At 39.5% G+C, this 25,000-nt stretch overlaps 1 protein-coding gene across 13 annotated transcripts in view; it reads right to left on the reverse strand.

Annotated features, from left to right (window-relative positions):
• Positions 1-728: 728 nt before the first annotated feature.
• The window catches only part of CACNA1D (calcium voltage-gated channel subunit alpha1 D), a 319,633-nt gene continuing 295,361 nt past the window's right edge, over positions 729-25,000 (reverse strand). For all 13 annotated transcript variants that reach the window (XM_042448733.1, XM_042448732.1, XM_042448729.1 and 10 more), the window contains 8 exons: positions 18,765-18,878; positions 15,167-15,576; positions 14,298-14,324; positions 13,738-13,887; positions 12,510-12,673; positions 7,822-7,943; positions 6,666-6,986; positions 729-3,021 (listed from right to left, as the gene is read on the reverse strand). In XM_042448733.1, the coding sequence (XP_042304667.1) occupies positions 2,728-3,021; positions 6,666-6,986; positions 7,822-7,943; positions 12,510-12,673; positions 13,738-13,887; positions 14,298-14,324; positions 15,167-15,576; positions 18,765-18,878 (1,602 nt within the window). In that variant the 3' untranslated portion in view covers positions 729-2,727. The remainder of the gene's footprint in view (positions 3,022-6,665; positions 6,987-7,821; positions 7,944-12,509; positions 12,674-13,737; positions 13,888-14,297; positions 14,325-15,166; positions 15,577-18,764; positions 18,879-25,000) is intronic.

The following is a 25,000-nucleotide window of genomic DNA, read 5'->3' on the forward strand; positions in this document are numbered from 1 at the left end:
TTGTAAATCTGACCTTTGTTTTTTTACTCAAATGCAAAAGTTTACATTCATCTCTGTTTAAATTAATGCTCTTTGTTTTGGCCCAGTTCCCTATCTTGTTAAGATCAATTGAATCCTGTTTCTATCTTGTAAGAGAAATTAGCTGACCCTCCCAGCTCAGTATAATCTGCATATGTGATGAGCATCTCCTCTACCCATTCTTGAAGTAATTTATAAAGGTTGAGAACACTGTGCACACACACAACTATGAACAAGGTTTTCTCCAGTACAAATGCACCATTTGTCAGTTCCCTCCAGGCTGACAAGAAGTTACAGATGAGTAAGTATTCTTTGGACAGATACTGACTGGGAACCATCCATCTGCAAATGCACAAGTTTTCATAGGGATATTGTAACAACTCTGTGCTCTCACCTTCAAAGGAAATCAAATTAGGAAACGTTAGGTATTACTTGAAAGTGAAAACAACATGCATATCTTTATGATTTATTATCTATTCTCCATCACATCATCTATTTGGAGGTACTCCCCTTTAAACTAATTGCACACTTCTCAGTTATTTCATGTAGGGCTTGTACAGAGAAAGGCTCCATGGATTATGCCCATTACTGTCAAGAGTAAATGTCCAAATTGTAATATCCTATTCCTTGGTATTTTACCACAGTCAAGAAAAAATAGCCTCTAAGATTCCAATATTTGTAAATGCTGATAAAAAGAGTCCCAGGTATAATAAAATTATTACACATTTTTATTCTGAATAACATTTTGCATTTCTTTTCATACAAAATAATGTAGGTCAAGAAACAATTTACAAACCCTTAAATTCTTTCCTGGCATTTTAGAGAAGAATGATTTGAAAAGAGGTCTGTAAGGTATCCATAGCAAATTGCCACTGTGTACAAAATGGTTATAGGAACATAGCTTATGTATGTCACACTTTGAGAAACGTGACTTTCATTGCTACCAATTTTGTTAATACAGATAAAACCTGATAAAGTTACTTGGCAGAACAGGCCAACTTATTCAATTTATTAATAAATCAGACATTGAAGAGACTCTGGTCTCCAAAACTTTATTAGCCTCAATATCAGGATTTTACTGCATCACAAACAAAGTCCAAGCCCTCCTTTGATTGCATAAAAATAATTCTGGAAACAGTATACATGGAACCACAAAAGAGGGTAAGGGCAGTCATCCCATACTCCCAACATTTGGATTATCTGGGACTGTAAATGGCAATTTAATCACACAATCTGTTTCAAGCTGAATAACTAGTTAACCTTTTATATCCACCTGCAAAATTATTTCTTCATAATAAGTCTCTATTAAGAAGAGACAATTTACAATTAGAATTACAGCACAATCCTAAACACAGTCCTAAGAGCATTTATTCAGAAGAAAATCCATTTTATTCCACAGGGCTTACTCCTGTGAAAGAATGCATATGAGTGGGAGTTTAACCTATAAACAGCCATGTATTTAACTTCATTGTTAAAAGAAATCTTGCTAGAACTGGCCACATTTTGTTCTTTATTTATATTTACCTGATATTGCAGGAGTTGTAGTATAAATAAAAGCACAGCTTGTTGTCAGTCAAACAAGATTCCGATAATTCCAGATCCCTGAACTTCCAAATATCAGACTATATAAATAGCCATCTTCCACATTGTAAAGTGAGACTCGTATTGAATGAAAATATTTTTTTAAAAAATCTCTGTAGCATCAGGTTTCTTAAATCTTTACCTCAAAAGCATTTTACAATGAAGAAATAAGAGGTGGTTCTATTTAAATATTTAATCCTATAGCTCTATACAGTCCAAGTAAAAATACTTCTATCTAGAATTCTGTGGAGAATTACAATAATTAGGCTTCATAAATATTGCTGCAGTTCAATTACGGTACAATAATTACAAAATATAGAACATCTCTTTACAAATACAAATGATCGTAGATTACAATTTATTTACAATAATCTCTGCTATATATATATATATATATTTTAACAAACTATCATATCTAACTCTACTTTAACCTGGTTGCAAGTGCATTGGTAAAAATGCAATTATTCCAGTATATTTTGCCCTTAATGTGACAGTCAGAAAATAGACTATCATTAATGATATTTTGCTATGTAAACTGGTGTTACATATGAGAGAAACACTTTTCAGCATCAGTCCAACAAAACAATCTCTTGAAGGTAGAATTTGACAATAATAATAATAAAAAATAGGAGGCAAATTTGAAAAACAAGATTGGAGTGGATATGCAGAATGCAGTGGACATTTGATATGCTGTGTAATCGAATGTAATGACACTGTTGATTGTCATCACCACTTCCTTCTCGTGAAGATCTTTTTTCCAAGTGCCAAATCTTCCACTGAGAAACCTTTACACTCTGTAGGGCAGCAGCACAAATTGGAAAGGCAGCTATCTTTCAAATTTTCCTTCACCATTTGAAAACAGGCTGGTGAGAATCTCCATGGAACTAAAGATCAACCTTTACTCAGTGAAGAGCTCAAGATTCTGTAGCAAAGGCCTTGTCCTGCCACTCGGATCCATATTCACCATACCGGAGACTCTTATTAAGAAACAAAAGTATGGCTTCCTTGCAATGTGACATCATCACTCGTGCAAAGCTTCATTCTTTATTAATTCCAACTAGTGCCTAGCATCTTGGAAACATGAGGCACTTTTGTTTAAAATCAAACATATTTTTTTCTTACTAAATACTATAACGTTGTAATGCATATCATTTCATCAGCTAAATCTTCTTCATATTTACTAGTATCTGGCTCTTCATCACTATAGCCAGGACCAAAGTCTTGAAGTTCATAATCTTGTCTATTTAAAATGGGGAACATGTCACCATTGGGGCCATTGCTAATGTTCCCATTAAGAAGGTTACTTGCAGCACTTTCCATCTCATCAATAGTCATGTCACAAGCATCTGCAATCTCATGTTTTGTAGCAGAAACAAACTTTGGGTCCTTTGCATAGCGTCCTAAACCTTCAGATATAAGTACCTAGAACAGAAAAAGAACAAACTTTAAGGGCTCATTAGGCATTTGGAAATCAAAAGCAAATAGTGGTTGAAGCTTCAGTACAGTACTTTCAATTAATTTTATATAGTGTAAAAACTGGTATCCTGAACAGAGTTTGGAATGTTACTTTTTAAAAACAATTAGTTACAGTTACAGCTCCAAGGTCGCCAATGTAGTGCTAAGCTAATAATTACAATTTGCTATCAAAAAGTAACCAGTTTTAGTTATCTTAAAACACCAGACTGCTACAACTTCCTGGTGTGGGGTACAAAACACAAACAGCCTATAACTATATATAAGTAGGGAGACCATCTGTCTCTATGTACACTCATCCCTCCATATTTGCAGCTTTGATTATTCACAAATTTGAATAATATGTTCTCTCTAAGAATATCTAGGTCCTCCAGTGCAACTCTATGGTCAACTTTAACTAAAAGTTGCACTGTAAGACCTAGAGATTCCTAGAGAGACGGTGGGCCTATCATGGGGTTTTCTTAGCAAGAATTGTTCAGAAGAGGTTTGCCTTTGCCTTCCCTTGAGGCTGAGTTGCCCAGTGGGTTTCCATGATCAAGTGGAAATTTGAACCCTGTTTTCCTGGAATCTTTGTTCAACATTCAAAGTACCATATCACATTGGTTCTCCCTTACTCACATATGTACAGGGAAAAAAGTATGTGGAAACACAAAGCATAATAAATTATCTTCTAGTTTAATAACATTATCAGAGCAATTTATATCAAATTATTATTGTATCAGACTAACAGTATGTCATTCTTGTGGTAGAAATATTTAAATCTACATCTGTTCTTGCACTTGTATGACTGTTTCCCTCTTGATGGGTTTCTCTAAGCAACTTTGTTGCTTGCATCCTTCACAAGCAGAACACATAAAACAGTATTCTTGTACATTTTTCTTTCATTTGTCACACAAATCCTTATTATTAACATCTGCCTGTAATTGTACTAGGTCTATTCTCCCTACAGTTGGGTCTCAAATAGGTATGAGAGGCAATAGTACAGTGGGCCTTTGGTATTTGCTGGGGTTTAGTTCCAGGGCTTCCCGTGGATACTAAAATCCGTGAATGCACAAGTCCCATTAAATACAGTGGCATAGTAACATGGTCTCCCTAATATAAAATGGCAAATTCAAGGTTTGCTTTTAGGAATTTATATATTTTTAAATATTTTCAAAATATGGATGCTTGAATCCATGGATATAGAATCTGTGGATATGGAGGGCTGACTGTACTGTATTCCAGCAATCTGTCTTCTGCTTCCCATGCTCTACACAATTATAAGTCTGGCCAGTGGGTATTCCTCCTAATTTATTCAATCACCCAGCTTTCTGCGTAGGCAATACCAGCTAGACAAGTTCCTTGAGCTCTTTTGAGGCATCTGAGCACCTGAAGCTCATAATGTGTGGCTGAATGGTCTTGGTTAACACTGAAACCACCTTAGCCTGTCTGATCCTCTTTCTGCTCTTCAAGGCCCATGATGGGGCTAACTATCATGGCTAATAAATCTCCCAGCTCCCCTTCCCAGCTATCTTTATATTCTTCCCTAGCTTCCTCACTTCCTCCAACTGAGAGTACTGTCATGGAAATTGGATACTGGACCTCAGTACTCTGCATTTCAGATCTTTACTATTTTCTCTACATGGCTGGAGTAGGCAAGGTTCAGAGGCAACAAGGACTGTGAAAAATGCTTTAAAGAAGTTGTTGAAAAATGTTGAATATAGTTGAATATATAGTTGAGAGCCAGCATGGTGTAGTGCTTTGAACATTGGACTATGACTCTGGAGACTGGAGTTTGAATCCTGGCCTGGCCATGTAAACGCACTAGGTGACCCTGGGGAACTCACACACTTTCAGCCTCTGAGAATGGCAATGGCAAGCTACCGCTGCATAAACTTGCCAAGAAACCCCTTAGGGTCACCATAAGTTGAAAATTACTTCCAGGTACTCAACAACAATATATAATGTCACCATAGAGTAGCTCTGTTCAAAAGGCAAATTGCCACTCCTGGAGGTGTACAGATGAGAAAATGTACCCTTGGCTTTGGCCAGAAAGAGGGATGTCCAAGGAGTCTGGCAGGGCAGAGACATACAAAAAGGTCCCAGGGAGCCACCTGCGACCCCATGGCTGCAACCTGCCCATCCCTCTCCTCAGTCCTGTGCATACATGGAGCCAGGTTTCTACACATGCAGCTCCCTTATGCAAAGTTCACCACATTCTGATGTAAACTAAGAGAAGCCTACTGTATGCCAGCTCACAGGCTGCAGTCACAGAATTCTACTTCAATCCTGCGTTTCATTCTCCAATGGGCTCTCAGATGATCAGTGCCCAAGAGCTCACAACACTATTAGAATTGCCAGGTCTCAACTGTTTGCTAATTTGTATGAATTATTTTTATATTACTGCAATGGCACGAACTGGGTTTATTCTTCTCAGGGACCAGTGTGCTTTACACAGGTTCTGAAAAGTGGTAAGAACTGCCAGCCAAAACATTTGAAACTATTAGCTGGTGGACAGGTCCAGAGCCAACCTCAGAGTTTTCACTCAGCTGAGGCAGGAGAGGAGTATAAGCAGCTCCCCAATACTCCAGCTTCAGTTCAGTTTGGAGCTTCATCCCATAAATCTTCCCTATAATCTGGGTTTAGATTTTGTGATCTCTTCTAATGATATTCTTGTCACAACTTTGTAGGTGATTTGACATGTGATCCACATCCAGGATGTAGGTAATCAGGCAGTTGACAGGGCCAGCAAATTCTGAGGGGGTCCCCTTATGGGACTTTGGAAGTGTGGTCAGGGGACATATTTAGCTCAAAAGATGACAGTGAACAATACAGTGAAAACCACTCCTATGGAAATGAAAAGTAGTTAGCCCTGGCAAGTGCCCGAGTATTGCTTCATAGATCCACAGGTGGGGCATCCAATTCTGAATTGGGAACCATGATGGCACCTATTTTATGTGCAGTTGTAACCAATGTATTTTCTTTATTTTCTCCAATTATGTATCTATGTTGTTGTGTTGTTTCTGGTAAGCAGAATTGAACTGGTCCTTGGATCTGTGACAGAATCTCTGGCTATCTCACCTTGTGTTCATAGAGACAATGAAGAGAAATTATAGGACTGGGAAAACAAACAACAGAATGACCAGAAACCAGCAATGACTGGATAAATTCTGGATAGTGTTGTAGTGGTTTGAGCATTGGACTATGACTCTGGAGATCAGTGTTTGAACCCCAGCTCAGCCATGTAAACCCACTGAATGACTTTTGGCAAGTCACAGTCTCTCAGCCTCAGAGGATGGCAATGATAAACCCATTCTGAAGAAATTTGTCAAGAAAACCCTATGACAGGTTTGCCTTAGTTTTGCCATACGTTGCAAACGAAGGCACACAAAAACAAAACTTTTATGTTAACTGACAGCTGTGCTGTGCTCAAAGTAACCCTTGCTGCTTACCTGGGGCCATACAGGAAAATGTAAAGAAAGGAAATACATGGATGCTAGCTATAGAACAGTTAAAAACATAACATCATTTCTAGTGATTAAGATATAATGGACTATGAATAATGCCAAGCAAAAACCTCTAACAAAGCACAAAGGAAAAGTATGAGGCCTTACCGCTTCTACTAAGCTGTCCGCACTTCTCTGTTTGTCACTATGCTTATGCCTAAAATCACTCGGTACAGTCAAATTAGCTGGTGTAAATGTCCGATAGGCAATATCAGGATCATCTGTGTACCAGGAGCTCCTATGCAAAGAAGGCAGGCTGCCATTCATATATTCTGTAGAATTGGCTTGGTCTACTTGGATAAGAGGTTTATAATAAGGGGTACGGTCCCGGTTGGGTGGGGTGGCCGGTGGAGTTGCCCATGAACGTGTCGAACGACTAGGGGAGTGTCTATGAGCCTTTGTGGCATCCAGGCCTGCAACCGCCATAATCTGAGGAAGAGATGAAAAAGTGATAGGTCCACATGGTTATGGAGTCAATAGCAAGCAATCACACTAGTTATATTTTCATCTTGCCCGACATGTAAATGTAATTAGTAACCCAAATTAATAGTCATCTCAAGAGTAAGAGTAAAGAAGGAAGGTTCTCTGTTTAACAAACCACAAAAACTATCCACTGTTCATTTTATTCATACATGGAGCTTTGATTTTTTTTTCCTTTCTCTTCTCTGTGTATTTATCAGAAAATATATGAAAGATAGTTTAAAATGCATTCTGTTTAGAAGTTGCCTGTGGCAGAGACGTAGCTAGGATTTTAGGAAGGGGGGGGGGTCCAGACTAAGTGCCATCATTATAATGGTGCTTGAGTGCAGCGGCGCAGCAGCACACACCATTCATTTTTCTAATGGAAGGGGGGGGGGGCCGGACCCCCAGATCCCCCCCCCTGGCTACATCCCTGCCTGTGGACCAAAAATGCCATTGGGAGTCAAGATGGTGAAAATAATCCAGGACGAATCTGGGTTGAATCATTGTTGTTCACATGCATTTTGAATGCATCCATTAAATTTGGGGGGGGGGGGGGGCTGCCAAAACCCCCACTTAATCCAAGATAATCGATCTCATTTCCCCCCAGGTTTTTCTAAAAGATTTGTATTCTCTGAAGTGTGACTAACCAATACAACAGCAAATAATGATATGAATGAACATTTTTTTAAAATGCTCATCATTTTAAGTCCTGATATGTACATGTTCCCAAGCAGTGATTTAAAATTACATAGAAGATGTAATTTTGCATCTGAAACCAGGTGTACATTTTTCTTTAACTAACCTGCTGTTGCATTAAATGCAGGGGTAAAGCAGTGCGGTGAGGAAAAGTTGGAGAGAGTGGTATTTCATCTTGACTGCTCTGTCTGCGGAGGCATTCAAAATTAAAGGAAGAACGGTGATTTGCTGAAACGTGAAAAGAATTCAGGATTACCATTTTCTAGTGACAGATTCTGGAGACATAGCATGCTAGCTTATTGCAGTAATAATAATAATAATAATAATAATAATAATAATAATAATTATTATTATTATTAACCTTTATTTATGAAGCGCTGTAAATTTACACAGCGCTGTACATGCAATCTTTTTAGTTAGACGGTTCCCTGCCCTCGGGCTTACAATCTAAAAAGACATGACACAGAAGGAGAAGAGAGTGGTGGAGGGAAAGGGTAAGAGGTCCAGCAGTTCCTCTCTACCTCCAAAGCCTGGACCAAGGCAGATGGACTGGAGGGAGGGCTTGGCTTCATAATGGATGGTTAATCTTCTTCCAGGGAAAATACATACTCTCAAGTAGGATAATGCATATACAGTACATAGCAATACAGGAAATGGTTTGATAAACAGGCACCAAAAGAACATCAAATAGTAAGTGACAATTATGCAATGCCTGGGAAGGCTTCTCTGAACAGGATGGTTTTCAACTCTGTTTTGAAGCTGGTTAAAGAAGTGATGGCTCTTGTTTGTGAGGGAAGAAGGTTCCAGGAGTGAGGGGCAGCAAGTGAAAGGGGGCGAATCCGGGATGGGGCAGAGGAAATCCTGGGCTGAGACAGCAGACCTTGACTACCAGAACGGAGGGCCCGGGTGGGAAGGTGAGGAGAAAGAAGGTCTGATAAGTAAGGAGGGGCCAGTCCATGGAGGGCTTTAAATGTTGACAGCAGGAGCTTATACTGAATGCGGAAAGAGAGGGGGAGCCAGTGAAGGTATGCCAACACAGGAGAGATGTGGTCAGAGCGGTGGGTGAAAGTGATAATGTGTGCAGCTGAATGCTGAACAGAGATTAAAGGACGGAGGTGAGAAAGAGGAAGCCCAGCCAGGAGGACGTTACAGTAATCAAGTCGCGAGATCACTAGGGCATGGACCAGGGTCTTGGCAGTAGAGGCGGAGAGATATGGTCGGATTCTGGCAATATTGTACAAAAAGAATCTACAGGCCTTGGCTGTGGTCTGGATCTGAGGGATACACAACAGAGAAGAATCAAAGATAAAACCAAGACTGTGGGCTTGCTGGTCTGGTTGAATAGAAATGTTGTCCACAGAGACAGAAAAGGCGTGTTGAAGGGTGGGCTTAGGAGGAAAGACAAGAAGCTCTGTCTTGGACATGTTGAGCTTCAAACGCCGATGGCGCATCCACTGCGAGACAGCTGTAAGGCAAGACGAAACTTGCTGTTCAAGCCTTGGAGAAAGGTCAGGTAAAAAAGAGATATAGTTTTGTCTTGGCTCAGTGAAACTAATTGTTCATATTTACTGTAGGTAAGTATAAAGGGTACTTTGCTGCTGTTTCTGTTCAACCTCTCAGTCTCCTAACTTAGCACACCTTCTGCTATCAGAATGTGCTTATCTTATCTTTTCAACTCACTTTCAGAAAGGATTCCACTCCCCCCCCCCCTATACATTTTTATATGTATATATAAAAATAGAACAGACTACGTGCTGCTCTGCATTATTATAGCTCTCAGTCATCTTGTTAAAGAGCTGTGGGTTTCATTTTCCCTTAAAGAAGGAAATGTTTAACCCTGATTTTTACTGACATGTTTATGTCTGAGAAAATAATATTCATACGGAATTTCCTACTCAGGGATTCCAAAGAAATAATTCATTATGATTTTGTGATGTTTGCAAGACCTTTAATCAAGTTGATGCAAATAAAGGGTGTCACATAGTACAGGAATGGGCAACTTGCAGTCCTACACATGTTCTTGGACCACAGCTTCCACCATCCCTTACTATGTTATGTTGGGATTAATCGGAACTGGAGCCCAACAATACCTGGTTAGAGGCCACAAGCAGTGCAGCCATGATACAGTGGCAAATAGTAATACGGAAAAGAGGATAGTGAAAGGCCACTGCCTGGACGAATGAAAAAGAGCCTACAGCTTTATAAGTGGCACTTTTACCGGCAAGAGCGTATAGCTTTATGAGTGGCACTTTTACTGGTAACATACCTTTACCATGTAACAGAAGCAGAAGCATGATGCAAATAGCAAATGTCAGTGCAGAGGATCACTTTGTACAATTGATGCTTGTTTGCCTGCTGCAGAGGGACTGCATATGAGTTGGCAATTTCCCTTCCTCTTTCTTTGAATGAAGGAGCAATTTAGATCCAAACCATATGCAACAACTCTGTTTAGCTTGACTGAATAGGAATGCCTGCCCTGAACATACCAGCCCACATCTCTTGTGCAACAGTAGGGTTTCTGCAAAGCCCAAGCATGTCATTTTGTGCCTTTTTGCTTATTGTTGTACAGGTGGAGGTGGGGAAGGATGAAGTGGGAAGACAGGGAACGCCTCATTTTGCAAACATGAACTACATCTTATTTCTGGCAGTAGGTTAAGCTTCCTGTAAGGGTCAGACTCTCAATCACTGTCACCCTTGTTTGTCAGACTGGGCTTGTTTGTCAGGCTGTTAGTAGTGTGCATTATGATGGTTAAAGAATAGTCAGTGGCCCCTTTCCAACATAATGCTAAACCATAGTTTAATGTTCGGAGATTGAGGCCTTGTGTACATTGACCATGGAATACCCTGGTCCTGCAGTTGCTCTAATCTCACCCTCTGTTCCCACATATGCTGAGTGCCGATCTGTCCACTGTTGCTGTGGGTCATTTGCTTCTGAGGTCAAAACAAGGTGACTAGAGACTATCACAAGACTGACTGCCTCCTTCTGATCTCAGAAGTGATCAAACCATGTGCGTGTGGAAGCATCAGGTGGCTCAGCAGGACACCTGTTCAAACAGCCACTGCAACATGGGGACAAAGGGCTCTGGAGCTTCTTAAAGAATCAGGAGCAGCAGGTAACTTTTAAAAAAATCATTGTAAGGAAGTTATACCCTAGTTCTGGTGCAAAACATGACAGACATCTTCCAGACTGCTTGAACCAGAATTGGGATTTGGGATGTGAGTTATCTGAACAAGACAACAGCAGAATGGGGGTGGGTGGCTGGGACATTTGGCCTGTTGAGACAAGGCCTAAGTGAAGGCAAACCTAAAGGTTGCATGCTTCCCCCTCCCCTCTCCTTTTCAATAATATATGAGGGAAATGAAAAGAATTTGGTTTTGGAATAAATCACAAAAACTCAGAAAGCTTGTGGATATCCAGTGTAGCAATGGTGATATGTGCCTTCACTACATCCTACTTGGATTACTATAATGTGCTCTATGTGGAGCTGTCTTTGAAGAGTGTTCAGAACTGCCAGCTGGTCCAAACAGCTACAGCCAGACTGTCAACTTGGGCTGACTACAGGGAGCACACTACGTCTTTTCTACAAAAGCTTTCCTGGTTGCCTGTCCATTTCTGGTCAGAATTCTAAGTGCTGGTTGTGATTGCCCATGCTTTGGGATCCTTTGCAGAGAGCCTGCTCCCTGTCCCACCACCCTCACAGGTACATGTGGTGGGAATAAGGGAGAGGGCCTTCTTGGTGTCTGCTCCCAGGCTCTGGGACTCCGTTCCCAGGGAGGTTAAGCTGGCTCTCTCTTTAATATCTTTTCTGCAGGCAAGTTATTTAAATTTATGTTGGCAATAAATGTATTGTCTATCTGTATTTTATTTGTTGATTCATTTGTTGTTTTTCAACTGGTTTTAATTTTATGGATCATTTAATTTTTATATCTGCTATATTTTTTAGCTCTGAACTGCCTTTAATCACAGACTGGGAAAAAGGTGGAATATAGTAAGAATAAGAATAACAACAATAACGACAACAACAACAACAGGCTGTAATTGGGCATAACATAATACCAAAGATTAGCATTATGGAAAGCAAGCCTTAGATCTCTGCATTCCCTCTTCCTATCTCATTGTCTGGCATGGCCTTGACTCAGCCAAACATGGTTTATTGTGATGTGGGGACCCAAGCAAGCAATAGGTTTAACGATTTGTCTGAACAGGCCAGTATCTGATGATTAATAAATTAATAAATGTTTGGATAAGCCAGAGTCAGCATTAATCACAGTTAATGACATTTCTGTATTTATTGCATTTCCCCCAAAACTGGAAGGCTTAACAATTAAAACAAATACAAATAAAAACTCATACACTACAAATATACAAAAGTTAATGTTGTGAATGTGAATATTTTAATGTGTTGTGAGCCGCTTTGATTGTCTCATCACAGAAAAGCAGGATAAAAATAAAAGTTTTATTTATTTATTTATTTAAAATATATTTAAAATATCACTAAGACCAATTAGTTGAAAAGATCTGAAAAATGTCCCATTCTCCTCTATGTGGTTGCTCTGGAGGAAGAAAAAGGGAAGGTTAGGACAGAATTGCGAAAGTCCAAGGTGTCATATGATGGCAACTAGTCTTAAAAAAATGCAGTGGGAAACTCTGGCTTGTTTTTGCTTATTAAATGTCAGCCTGGTGCTGTACAGGTGTGACCATATATAACGCATAGAATAAGTTTGGTAGAATGGGTCCAATAGGAAATCAAATATATGCCCATGTAAGAACACCAGCCTTTCTAGTGTACTCACGTGTAGGTGTTGGAGGTAGCAGCCGTCTCCTAGGAGATCTTTTTGAATCATAACACATTTGTGACTCATCTTCCTCATAAAAGCCATGGGGGTGATGATAACCCTTTGGTCGTTCAAAATCTAAGTCATTACAGTGATATCTGCTATGATAGTCACGTCTGTGCCTATGGTAAAGAAACAGATAGTTAATGATAACCACACTAGCTATTAGCCTTAGGCTGAGTGGCTCCTAAACTCTAATACAAGTGTGTGTCTTGCCGATTTATTCTAGAATGTAAAGTTTAATCCAATACTTAAAATCAGTATCAACCCAAAGGGTTCTCAGCAATCACAAAAGAGTAATACTCCTTTACTTATAGGAAGTGGCTTATTGACCTGGGCCAGTATACTTAACTAACTTCTCCTGGCCCAATACCCCAAATCTGATGGAAATGTCATTCATCTATTATTGTTATTGTTGTTGTTGTTGTTGTTATTATTATTATTATTATTATTATTATTATTTTCTAAAGCACTGTAAATGTACACAGCGCTGTACATAGAAATGATCAAATCAATAAAAATAAACCTGCCAATGGCGTACAATCTAGAAAAATACGTACAAAATAATAGGTAATAATATAAAATAGAATTAGATAAAATCAGCAAGCAACAATTAAAAACATCAATATAAACCATCCAATCAAAAATCTGTGCTCCAATCATTGACATAATGGTCTTCTGTCTCACCATGCAGCTGATACCCAGTAAATTAGGTTGGGGAGAGAATTATAATTGTGGTAGTAGTGTCACAAGCATGACCAAGTAGCGTTTGTGAATATGAAACAGTTACGGATGAGTAAATGCAAGTTTTTGTTGTTGTTAACTGCCCTCAAGTCAATCTCGTCTCATGGTAACCCTGTGGATGCGACATCTCCAAATGCAGGTCACTGTTCCATATTCATGACTGCTTAGTAACAAACCATCAAACTGAATTTACATTCTGCCTACCATAATTCTCTGTTATGCAGAGATTAATGTTCTTGTATGTATGCATGCTTTTTTCTTTTCCCCCTTTCTGACTTCCTTTTTAAGAGTATATAATTCCCTTGATAATACATGCAGGCAATAATTCTACATTCATCTAAAAGCAAAACCCACGGAACTCAGTGGAGCAGTAGACACAACTGCAAAGTTGGGCACATAGGAGTTACTAAATTGTTTTCTTAGTGGAGACCACTAATCTTACCTGCTTCCTGACAACATACTATCTTCTTCATAATACTCATCACCACTATAATACTCCTGATCATCCAAATAACAATCATCATTATAATAATCTCGAACATCATGATCTTCTCGACAAATCGTGGGTAGATGCCGATCACCTGATTCTGATCTATATTTAGGACAAAGATGTGGGGATGCCATTTTATTCAGTTGATATTTATCTCAATTTCCTGAAAGGAAAACTTTGACAGATGCGTGATCGTATTACTGAACTGTTTATGGACATGTTGTTATTGTGTGCCTTCAAGTTGTTTCTGACTTATAGCAACTATAAGGCGACCCTAACATGGGGTTTTCTTGGCAAGATTTGTTCAGAGGGGGCTTGTCTTTTCCTTCCCTTGAGGCTGAGAGAGTTTAGTTTAATAATCTGGGCAATTCCTAGAGACATCACAGTAATTAATTACTCCAAATATTTACTAACATTATTTTAAAAGCACACTCAGTTTTATCTGGGTATGTTAACAGCATTTGTTATTGCATAACCTTGAATGTATTTCATATTGAATGTACAGTACTTACCTAATGTAAGCTTCATAATAACGAGATCTATTGAAGAAAGAAAAAAGAGATAAATCAATGATGGTGAGGGAAACAGTGTTGTGAGGGATGGAAATCAGACAAGCTTTCAGATATCAGACTGCAACTCACCATTGACATTCCTCATCATTAGCTACGGCTAATTGGCTACGGCTGCTGGGAGTCATGAAGCAGAAACCCTTTATGTCTTAGTTTAACTGCTGTACATCACAATATGCTGTTCATATTCATAATCTGTTAAATGTAGCTGCTCAGAATTTATTTCTTCTTTGATGTCACAGTTCTTCACTGTGACGTTCTTGTGGACATTTTTTGAATCAGATGGCCAAATATATCAGATTAAACAGCTGAATAAAATGCCACATGCAAACCATGATCAGGATCCTAGTACATTAAATCACTCACAGAATAAGTGGCTTGGTACTTTAATTGTTCATGTACCAAGGGTTTTAAACCCTTATTGAGCTAGTAAGAGGTCAAAGGCACATGATTTGTGTGCAACAAGGAATGAGCTATTATGCTGGCAGGGTTTTCAGTTCTGATGAAGTTCAATTAGCCTTGGCTCACGTACTGAAATACAAGTTCCAAGTGGATCAGGCGCCCCAGGTGAGAGATGATTTACTACCATTAAGCAAATAATACATCAAGGAAAGTAAGACGATAATGCGTAAGTGGCCAAAGCAGCAAAAATATATCCAAAGCTTAATCAAGGAATTGACAATCTTAGTAAGTTAATGCTCAACATAAAAATAAGTTTTCAATTGTAGTTCCAAACTTTTTAATATTAACAGTATGTACAACAATATGATTTCGAGATAATAAATTGAATTCAGAGACACATTGGGATTTACCTCCTGTTGGCAGATCTTCTACGTTTTTCATGACGATCACTTCTAGAATGTGAACGGCGCCCAGTTTCAGATATATGATCATGACCTCCAAAGCTTGTGTGTTTTCCATTAGCCACTTTTGACATGTTGGCATTATTGAGGTTAACATTGGTTGAGTTTGGAACTTGCTTCCCTACTGAGTTGTGGTTATGGTGGTTATGATGGCTAGGATGGCTATGGTGGCTATGGTGATTATGGTATAAAGAGTTTCCTGTTGGAGGATGCACATTTTTCTCTGTAGTTTCACCTGAAGATGGAATAGAAGGCCTTTGGACATGCAGGGGACGGTGGGTGGTATTGATCTGCTGAAAAGAATCTCTTGTCTCACTGCTAACATGGTTTACATGGTTTCCAATCAGGGCACCATTTCTCTGAAATAAAATAACAATAATTAGTCAATTAATATCCTACTTTGCTAAGAAACCAAGCTTGCATCGGACTTGTGCATACTCTATGTGGCGCATCCAGGATCCTGAAATCAGGCTGCTGTACAGTCATAATGCTCTGTTTATAAACAAGGAATTTGGGTGATATGGAAAGTGCCCATGATCATAGCAGCTACATCATAATGCCCAATTCAGAGTCTGCTAGCAATGCCAATAAGCAACTGGGGTTTTTAAAACCTTTCATCAAGCATTATATCATAGATACTCAGATTACAGCGCCTGCAGGTGCTAGCCAAGCAAAATAAATTCACCTGAAAATGTATCTATGGCAACTAAAAGCCATACTAGAAGCAGCATAAAACTTGTAATATCTACTTGCTATGACTGACTTAAAGCCATGCTACAATTATGATGGTGTTGCAGACAACAGTAGAGGTCTGTGAATTTGTTCCTGTACAGGCAGAAGTCCATGTTGGGCCCTACTGCATATGCCAACTGTGCGGCCCTAGCTGACCATCCATGTAGCTTAATCTCTATGGATGGATGGGAGTTGATACAGTGAAGTGCTCTGAGTTTCTTATGAAAAAAGATGAATACCATGCAACTCTATGATTCTTTTACACCTAACCCAGCTGCTGAAGTCTAGTCAGGACTAAGATGGAGAAAGGAGTAGTATCTCTTGGAGCTCAATCTATGGAAGACAGAAGCAATAACAATTGGCAGAAGGAAATGTCTGATGAAGAGTCTGCTTCCAAAATCTTATATCCCCCACTATTACTGTCCATGCAGGCTCTAAGTAGTAGTGACCAAATAATTCCATGTCAGAGTTGCACAGAAGAGCTGTATTTCAGACTTAGCTACCAAGGTGCTGAGCCCTGCACTCCAAATAGATCCAGCAGCTTGGAAGCATCTTGAAAATTTAGACTAAAACTTGGGGTGGATTCACTGCAAACAACATGCAAGACACTGGCTGACACTGGCTAATTTCAGGTTACAGGAATAATCTTTGTTCAACTTTATTCAATTGCCAGATCACTTTTTTAATCTCCAAATTATATGGCAGATGTTAAGCATGAAGATAACAGTAGTCTCCTGCGGTTTGGCTCTAGCATGGTATTAAAAATGTATTGTTTGTGTATAGGGAGTCTCTAGTGGCTGGATCCAGTTGAATTCCACCAGATTTGATAACTAAATAACAACAATGATAACAATGCCTGTCATTATGATTACCAAGAGTAGGGAAGAAAGAGTTAACCTCTCCCCGCAGCCATGATTGTGTGCTGCTATCTTTAATAAAAATAGGTTAATGAGAGGTGCTTTCTTCCCTGAAACAAATACCAACACATCCAAGTATTTTCAATTAGATTATTGCTAGGCATGCACTGCAGTGAATGAGAACATAAACAGATGAATTCTGTAAAGGGTTTCTTCTATGGAAGTTTTAGAGTGGAGCAGTTTTCTATTTTGGAAAAAGCTGTCCTTTGTCAACTAGACATGGCTGTTGGCAGGAAATGCTGTCGCTAGCAGTGGGACTTCCTTTCCATCCTTGCCTGGCTATCATCCCTGCTTTCTCTTCCTGGGAGGGTCAATAAAATTACCATAGCAAAAATAGATTTTGTGGCTATTAAAGGCAACATACTTAGCAAGCCTCTAATAGCCACAGTAAGCTATTACATTACACTACAATACATAATTTGTTTTTTTATTTATTTATTTATTTATTTTTTATACATACAATATACTATAAGGGTGCACTTCTCTCTAAGAGTTTAGTACAGAATGTGTCATTTCCTATTTGTTGGTCTTAGCTACTTTCTCTCCTCTTGCATCAGTTAGTCTGCAGTTAGTCTGTGTTTGTTCTTCTGTTTTGTAGTCTGCAGTTCTCTCCCCCACTCCACCAAATATTTAAAAAGTCTGTTACAGAGCCTGTGTATATGGAATCTCCAACAACTGAATTCAGCACCTGACAGGTGTAAGTATTTACATGCATTTGATAATCTGTAAGTAAACTATATTACATGTTTTTACAAGAAGACTAAGCCTACTTTATTTCTCTGGCCACCCCCGTATGTTGTGGTAGCTGTGTTTTGGGAATCGTGGTTGCTATTGAAATCCGCAAACAACTAAACAACTTCAACAGGAAAGAAGAAACCCTGAAAGGAAACAAAGTTTGGCTACCAGACCTGAAAAACACCAAAATCAAGCTCTTCTGTGCAACTCTGACATGCAAATGAACATCACCCAGGGTCAGGGGGTTTCCTAGCAGATATTGGATCACTAATTAAATAGATACAAATCCTCCTCACATAGCCTCCTTCCCTGAAGCCTGGCCATTCACCAACAGATCAGCAAACAGATTGGCATGTAAATAATTTCCTCTCTACTAAAGGTCACACAGTATTTATATCCCTCTCAGTTCCATGACACCATTCTCTGAAGATGCCAGCCACAGATATAGGTGAAACATCAGGAATAAATTCTTCTAGAACATGGCCACATAGCCTAACTCCCCCCCCCCAAAAAAAAATTCTACAAAGGCTGGCTGTGAAAGCCTTCAACTTCACAAAAATACTATCCCCACTTTGAAAGTTCCATAGATTTTCCATGAACTTCTGTTCTTGTGTTCTGTTTTTGTGTGGAACATTCCTCCTGCTCTTCAAACTACAGGGGGCCTCATGAGGAAGGACCTAGAGCTGCCAAAGGGTTGAATATGGCGGCCAGTTTAACTCTCATGGTGTGTCATTTCTCTTGCATACCTTAAGACTTGCTAAAATGTGAAGGTCTGTACACAGAGTATGTTCTCAATTTGTTGCCAGCCTATTATTCACTAGTGTTTTGTATTACCACAAGGATTCCTGCATATAGACTTTGAACTCAGTCTAGATGGAAAGAAAGTTCTCCCCCTGATTGCATCATTTTCTGCCCAAGCCTAACATGTTACCAAAGGATGCCATTTCCCCAAAGTAGAAGACTAACCTGCAATGATCAGATAATTCTGGTTAAATTTAAATTTTCCATTTTTGATAGATACTATAGTATATAACTGAAATGTAAATCAAAAGCACTGAAACTCTTAGGGGGGAAATCTTGTATAAAATAAGCAAAAAGGTTTGCTAAGTGAATTTTGCAAACTTCATAAATGGAGCCAACCAATTTATTATACAACTGTTTACTTTATATACTTCTTCTTCCTCTTGGTGATTTTGCTCTGGTTCATCTTCTTGCAAGTCACAGGATATAGCTCGCCGAATTTCAGGTCCAATATCATGAAGCGTCCTTAGTCCAGCCTAAATGAGTAAAAAATAATCACAATGCATTAAAAATTATATCCTTCTTCTTTTACATTCAGCACAATTAAGGGACTGATGGTAAGAGGGCTTTCTGTATTCTTACAGAAAAAAACTATGTTTGCATATATTGCTGTTGGAAGACAGGCTCCAAAGCCCATTTTTTCATGTAGTTTTAGTGACTGGATGCTGTTGTTTCTGATGTTCCTCTCATCCCAGGCCAAGTACATGTACAGCAGGAGTGAGCATCATCAGAGTTTGGGGGGCTGTGCTGCCCCTAAGGGAACTTGTATTGCCACAAGCCCTACTCCTTCCCAAATGCCATATATATATATATATATACACACACATACTCATTCACTGGGTCACCATGAGTCCAGATCAATTCAAAGACAGCTAACAACAACAACAAACCATTACCATTTTCAAAGGGAATGGTTGGCAAAAACCCAAGGCCTCAAAATGACTTAGAGGGGCACATTTTCTCCACCTCCATGTGAGGCCAGGATGGATAACTGCTGCAGGGGGTCAATTTTTGCCTTCACAGCAAGTTGCATCTCCTAATTTTTGGCCTAAAACCATCAAAAATCAGCATTGGAAGTGACTGGATGTCTACTTTTGGTTCACACTTGCATTTTCTTGGGTGGATTTTTGATTGAAAACAAGGGACTGGTGGGTTTGGGGAGTCAGGGTTAAATCTTACTGCCACTTCAGATGAATTTTTGAGGATTTGAGGGATCAATGTTTCCCCTCAATTTGGAGGGGACTGAGGGGGAATACAGACTGTCGGTTTATGCCGGCCTATGTGCACAGTATGGCTGAGGAACGGCAGAGTGTTTACACACTTCTAGCCCTTCTTCCTCCACTGGGGTGCCATTATGGTGCACACCTGTTTACATGGGGTGTGCCATGATGACGTCCTGTGTGTGCAACATCCAAATAACACTGCACACGAAGGGCGTCATAGCACCCCTGTAGTGGCAGAAATAGGAGCTGCATTTCGCGGCTCCTTTTTACACTGAGTTGGGTGCATGGCGTCTGGTTGCCGCGTCCCCAACCCAGCGTTTCCAGGGGCAGCATAGAGCCACTCCTGTTAGACTGTTTGTACAGCCCCTGAATCTGCAAAAAAGAGTTTGAGGGCCACACATCTGCCACCCATAGTATCAAGACTTCTACCTATGAGCTTCTCCTTCCTGGATTACTGTATTAGTGATGCCCCTCCAAGTGACTATGCTTTACTACATAGTGTATAAACATATTAGGACACAAAACAGTATAAAAAGAAATCTTTGTCCACACAACAAAGCATATAAGCGAGTAGCCAAAAAAAAGCTACATCGCAACACTAACATGGAGTATAAAAGCCACAGATCGGAATTAAGTCAGTCTTGGTCCTAGTTTGAAGCCATGTGTAATCTAAATAGCTAAAATCCAGTTGTTAGTCCCAACGTTAATATGCCCATCTAATCAATGGAAACCTGTCAGATGAACATCAAGGTAAGATCCATTGATTCAATGAGTCTACTCTATTGAATAACCAGCAATTTAATTTATACCAATGGATTTTTTTGCTGTTTAAAAATATCATGCTTAATTTGGTATCCTATCCACACAGGAATATGTTTTTATGCCTTCTCAAATATCAGACATCAGAATATGAGACAGAGTACATAGATGGAAATGTCTGCACTTTGCAAAACGAACAATTCATGCACGTCACTGAACAATTTATGAGAATGATAAATTTTCAAAGAATCTGCAGATTTTGTGTGTCTCAAAGAATCCCTTTCTACCCCTTGTTTAATAACAACTCTGAGTATAGAACTCGCTATAATGAGTTTAAGAAGAGTAGAAGCAATGGTGATAACTAATTGTGGTGTCCCTCAATGCTATTTAACATCTATATGAAGCCGCTGGGAGAAATCACCTGTGGATATGGGGCTCGGTGTTATCAGTATTCTGATGACACCCCAATATATTTCTCAGTGTCCTGGTCATCAGTGACAATGACAGATGGCATCTCTCCCCTCAAACAATGTCTTCAGGCAGTAATGGATTGGATGAGGGAAAACAAGCTCAAGTTGAATCCTGACAAAACAGAGATACTTAGGGTAGGGCCCCCCAAACCAGGTACCAGGCTGCAACCTCCATTCCTAGAGGGGCTCACACTCTCCTCGAAAGACTGTGTTCACAGTCTGGGAGTGCTTCTTGACCCATCACTTCAGATGAGGAATCAGGTGAACACAACGGTAAGGAGCGCCTGTTATCAGCTTCGGCTGATATGCCAGCTGCACCCTTTCCTGGAACGGGGTGACCTCGAAACTGTAGTACATGCACTGTTAACCTCAAGATTTGATTTTTTCAATGTGCTCTACATGGGGCTATGCTTGTGCCTAGTCTGGAGACTCCAACTGGTACAGAATATGGCAGCCAAGTTGGTCACAGGAACAGCAAGGAGTGACCATATAACACCAATACTGAAGTCACTCCACTGGCTGCCTATTAGTTTCCGGGCACAGTACAAGGTGTTGGTTATCACCTTTAAAGCCCTACATGGCTTGGGCCCAACTTATCTAAGGGATCGCCTGCTTCCAAATACAATCTGCCCCATACACTCAGGTCCTCTGGGAGGAATTTACTACAACCCTTAAAGACCATGTTGACAGCGACCTCCCAGAAGACATTTTCTTCAGCCGCTCCCAACTTAAGGAATGGCCTGCTGGATGAGATCCGTCAAATTACCAACCTAGAGAGCTTTTAAAAAGCCATTAAGATGGATCTCTTCTGGCAGGCCTTCCCAGAATAAAATACTCGGCCACGAATAAGACTTCCCATCTATCGAACTCTGCCCATGATGACTATTATTTGGATTATAGTATGTAGTTTTTAATCTTATACTGTTTATCTGTTTAAAGGGGGGGGGCACTATGTATATATGGATGTATTTTAACTTGTTGTATGCAGCTTTGATTGCCTGGCAAAAAGCGGGATAGAAATAAAAAATTATTTATTATTATTTATTAAGTCTCTGGTAACTGCTGTTATAGGGGATCAAACATACTATGTAGGAATCAGACAGACCATATTCAGTACCAGGCAAATGAAGCTGTTTCAGCCCTGACTATATTTTCATTTCACCCACCCACCCACTCACCTACCTACCTGCCAACTTTCCTCTTCCTCCTCCTCCCTTTTTTAGAAAGCTTCATCTTCTCCTGATATGCTTTGTAACCAGAGCTTTAAATTATTATATGTCTTCAAGTTGACTCCAAATTGTGGTGGCCCTATCCTAGAGGTTTCTTGTCAAGATGAGTTTAGAGGAGGTTTGCCATTGTCTTCTGCTGAGGCTGAGACTGTGACTTGCCCATGGCCACCTAGGCTCAAAACAGATGGACCGAAAAACAGTTTCCAGCTGCATGAAGCCACTGGAAAGACAGCCACATCCTCTTTAATGGCCCTCTCTATTTGCATTTTGAAAATGTGTTTGTTGGAATTTTAATGCATATCTTATTGTTTTAAAGATGGGAGGGATTGGGTTGATATAATATTTATTGCTTATTGTAATTTTATTCTGCTGTAATCCTGCCTCGATCCATAGGGAGAGGCGAGAAATATAAATACAATTATTATTATTATTATTATTATTATTATTATTATTATTATTATTAGGGGTGTAGCATTTAAATGATACAGAGGGAGACAATGCTGGACCCACATCTTTCCCAAAGAACAGAGCCAAAAAGGAGCGGTAAAGTACTCCTCCTTTTGCTAGCCCAGTTGAAAACTGTGGCAGCAGCCTAGATTAGGGTCAGGAACACTTGCACCACCATACAATGCTGGATGTCATGACCTTTAAATAGTGATGAATAAAAATAAATGTTTCCCTGCTCAAGATTTAAGAAGTGTAATTCTATTAGCAAGAAATGCAAGATTCTGATTAAAGCACCAAAATAAATAAATAAATAAATAAATATAAGAAAAAGGGGGAAAAAAGAAAAAAAGAAAAAAAGAAAAAAGGACGTGAGGTTTTGGTCCTTTTTCTCTGGCCAACAGAATTAAATTCCAGGAGGGAAGGGTAGAAGTCTTTTAAACTGATCTTTTGCTACTGTCATCCTAATATAGCCATGCGTTCATTCAGGAAATATGAATATCAATGGTATCCCAGTTCTATGCATATGTTTGCTGATATGCCTGCAGTGCTCAATGTAATGCATTTTAAACCCTGAGTTAAACACGTCAACAGAAGCACAGACACAGTAAAACCACTCACTGTACCCTTTAGCTGAATAGAGTGATATCATTATGCCCCTTGATCTAAACATTATACTCCTGTCGATGCAACCTAGGATCAAATTGGCTTTTTCAGATGCTTCATCAAACTGTTAACTCATGTTCATCTTGTGGTCTACTAAGACTCCTAGATCCCTTTCACGTGTAATCTTGTTAAGCCAGGTGTCCCCCATTTTATATCTATGCATTTCATTTTTCCTACCTAAGTGCAGTACCTTACATTTCTCCATGATGAAGTTCATTTTGTTCGTTCTGGCCCACTTTGTAATCTATTCAGGTCATTCTGAATATTGAACCTCTCCTCTGGGATATAAACTATTCCTCCCAATTTGGTATCCACTGCAATTTTGATAAGCATGCCCTTTACTGCATCATCCAAATCACTGATAAAGATGTTGAATAGCACTGGGCCCAGGAGAGAGCTCTGTGGCACCCTACTGGTCACTTCTCTCCAGGATGAAGAGGAACCATTGTTGAGTAACCTTTGGGTTTGATCAGTCAGTCAATTACAAATCCACCTAACAGTTGCAATGTCTACCCCATATTGTACTAGCTTTTTTCCTCCAAGAATATCATAGGAGACCTTGTCAAATGCATTATTGAAATCAAGATATGCCACATCTACACAATTCCCTTCATCTACCAAGCTTGTAACTTTTATCAAAACAAGAGAGATAAGATTAGTCTGGTATCACATGCTTTTGAGAAACTCATGTTGACTTTTAGTGAGTATGACATTGCTTTCTAAGTGCCTACAGACTGTCTCTTTCTTGATCTGCCCTAGAATATTTCCTGGTATTGATGTCAGGCTGACCGGGTGGTAATTATTTGTGTCTTCTTCTCCCCACCCCTTTTTGAAGACCAGGACAATATTTGCCCTCCTCCAATATTTATTGCCTATATCCTGAAGGTTCTCTTACTGCAGAATATTGTTGTCAGATACTTATTTTTAAACTGGATTTAATTGTATTTACTATTTTGTGAGCTTCTGTGAAGCTGTATGTGATAAAAGGCAGTTTATAAGCAGAATGAAAGGAATAAAAATCACTACTGCTACTGAAGCAAGCAAGAGGCAGGGCACTGGTCATATTTGTATTTCCTCAAAGGGTGTTGTTTCCTAACAATTACAAAGCCCATATTTCCAGAGAATAAACTCCCTTCATGTTCAGAAGAAAGAGCCCTTATAAAAGCCTCCGAAACAAAGCAAGAACAATCAGAATTCTCAAATAGAAAGCTGTATTAGTCTGTTTCAACATAAAAGAAAAAGGGTGTGTAGTTGGGAAAGAACAGTGCAGCACATTTATGATTAAATGGAAATCCATCAATCATTATGCTAAAATAAATGAAGTTAGTTTTAAAGGTGCTGCAACAAAGAAGGTGTCTTTAGCTATCAGCAAGGAGTCCTTGGATCTTTTCAAATTGCATAAAGGGTTATGTTTTCACTTTAACTGCCATGGCAATATTTTATGTAATCCTGTAGTTTGTAGCCTGGTGAGACACTAGAGCTCTCTGGCTGAGAATCCTAAATACTCCTCCCTAAACTGAAAGTCCTAGGATTCCCTAAGGGGTTGCCATGGCAGCTAAAGTGGAATCATTGTACTATCACTGTGTACTTTCAAAGTGGGTCTTGAGCTTTGTAGATCAGACAGCAAGCTTGACATAAAAGGATTTATGGCAAGAGTGGGTAAATGTGGCCCACCTGCTCATTTTGTAACCCCTGACCTGCCCCACCTGCTACTGCCAGATATTTGTTGTTTTGAGCTTGCTCTCTTGCTCTCAAAACAAGGAAAACCATACTCCTGGAAACCTCCAAGCAGTTATTCTCAAAGCAT

This window comes from Sceloporus undulatus, chromosome 2 (genome assembly GCF_019175285.1).
Source record: "Sceloporus undulatus isolate JIND9_A2432 ecotype Alabama chromosome 2, SceUnd_v1.1, whole genome shotgun sequence".
Classification (NCBI taxonomy): Eukaryota; Metazoa; Chordata; class Lepidosauria; order Squamata; family Phrynosomatidae; genus Sceloporus; species Sceloporus undulatus.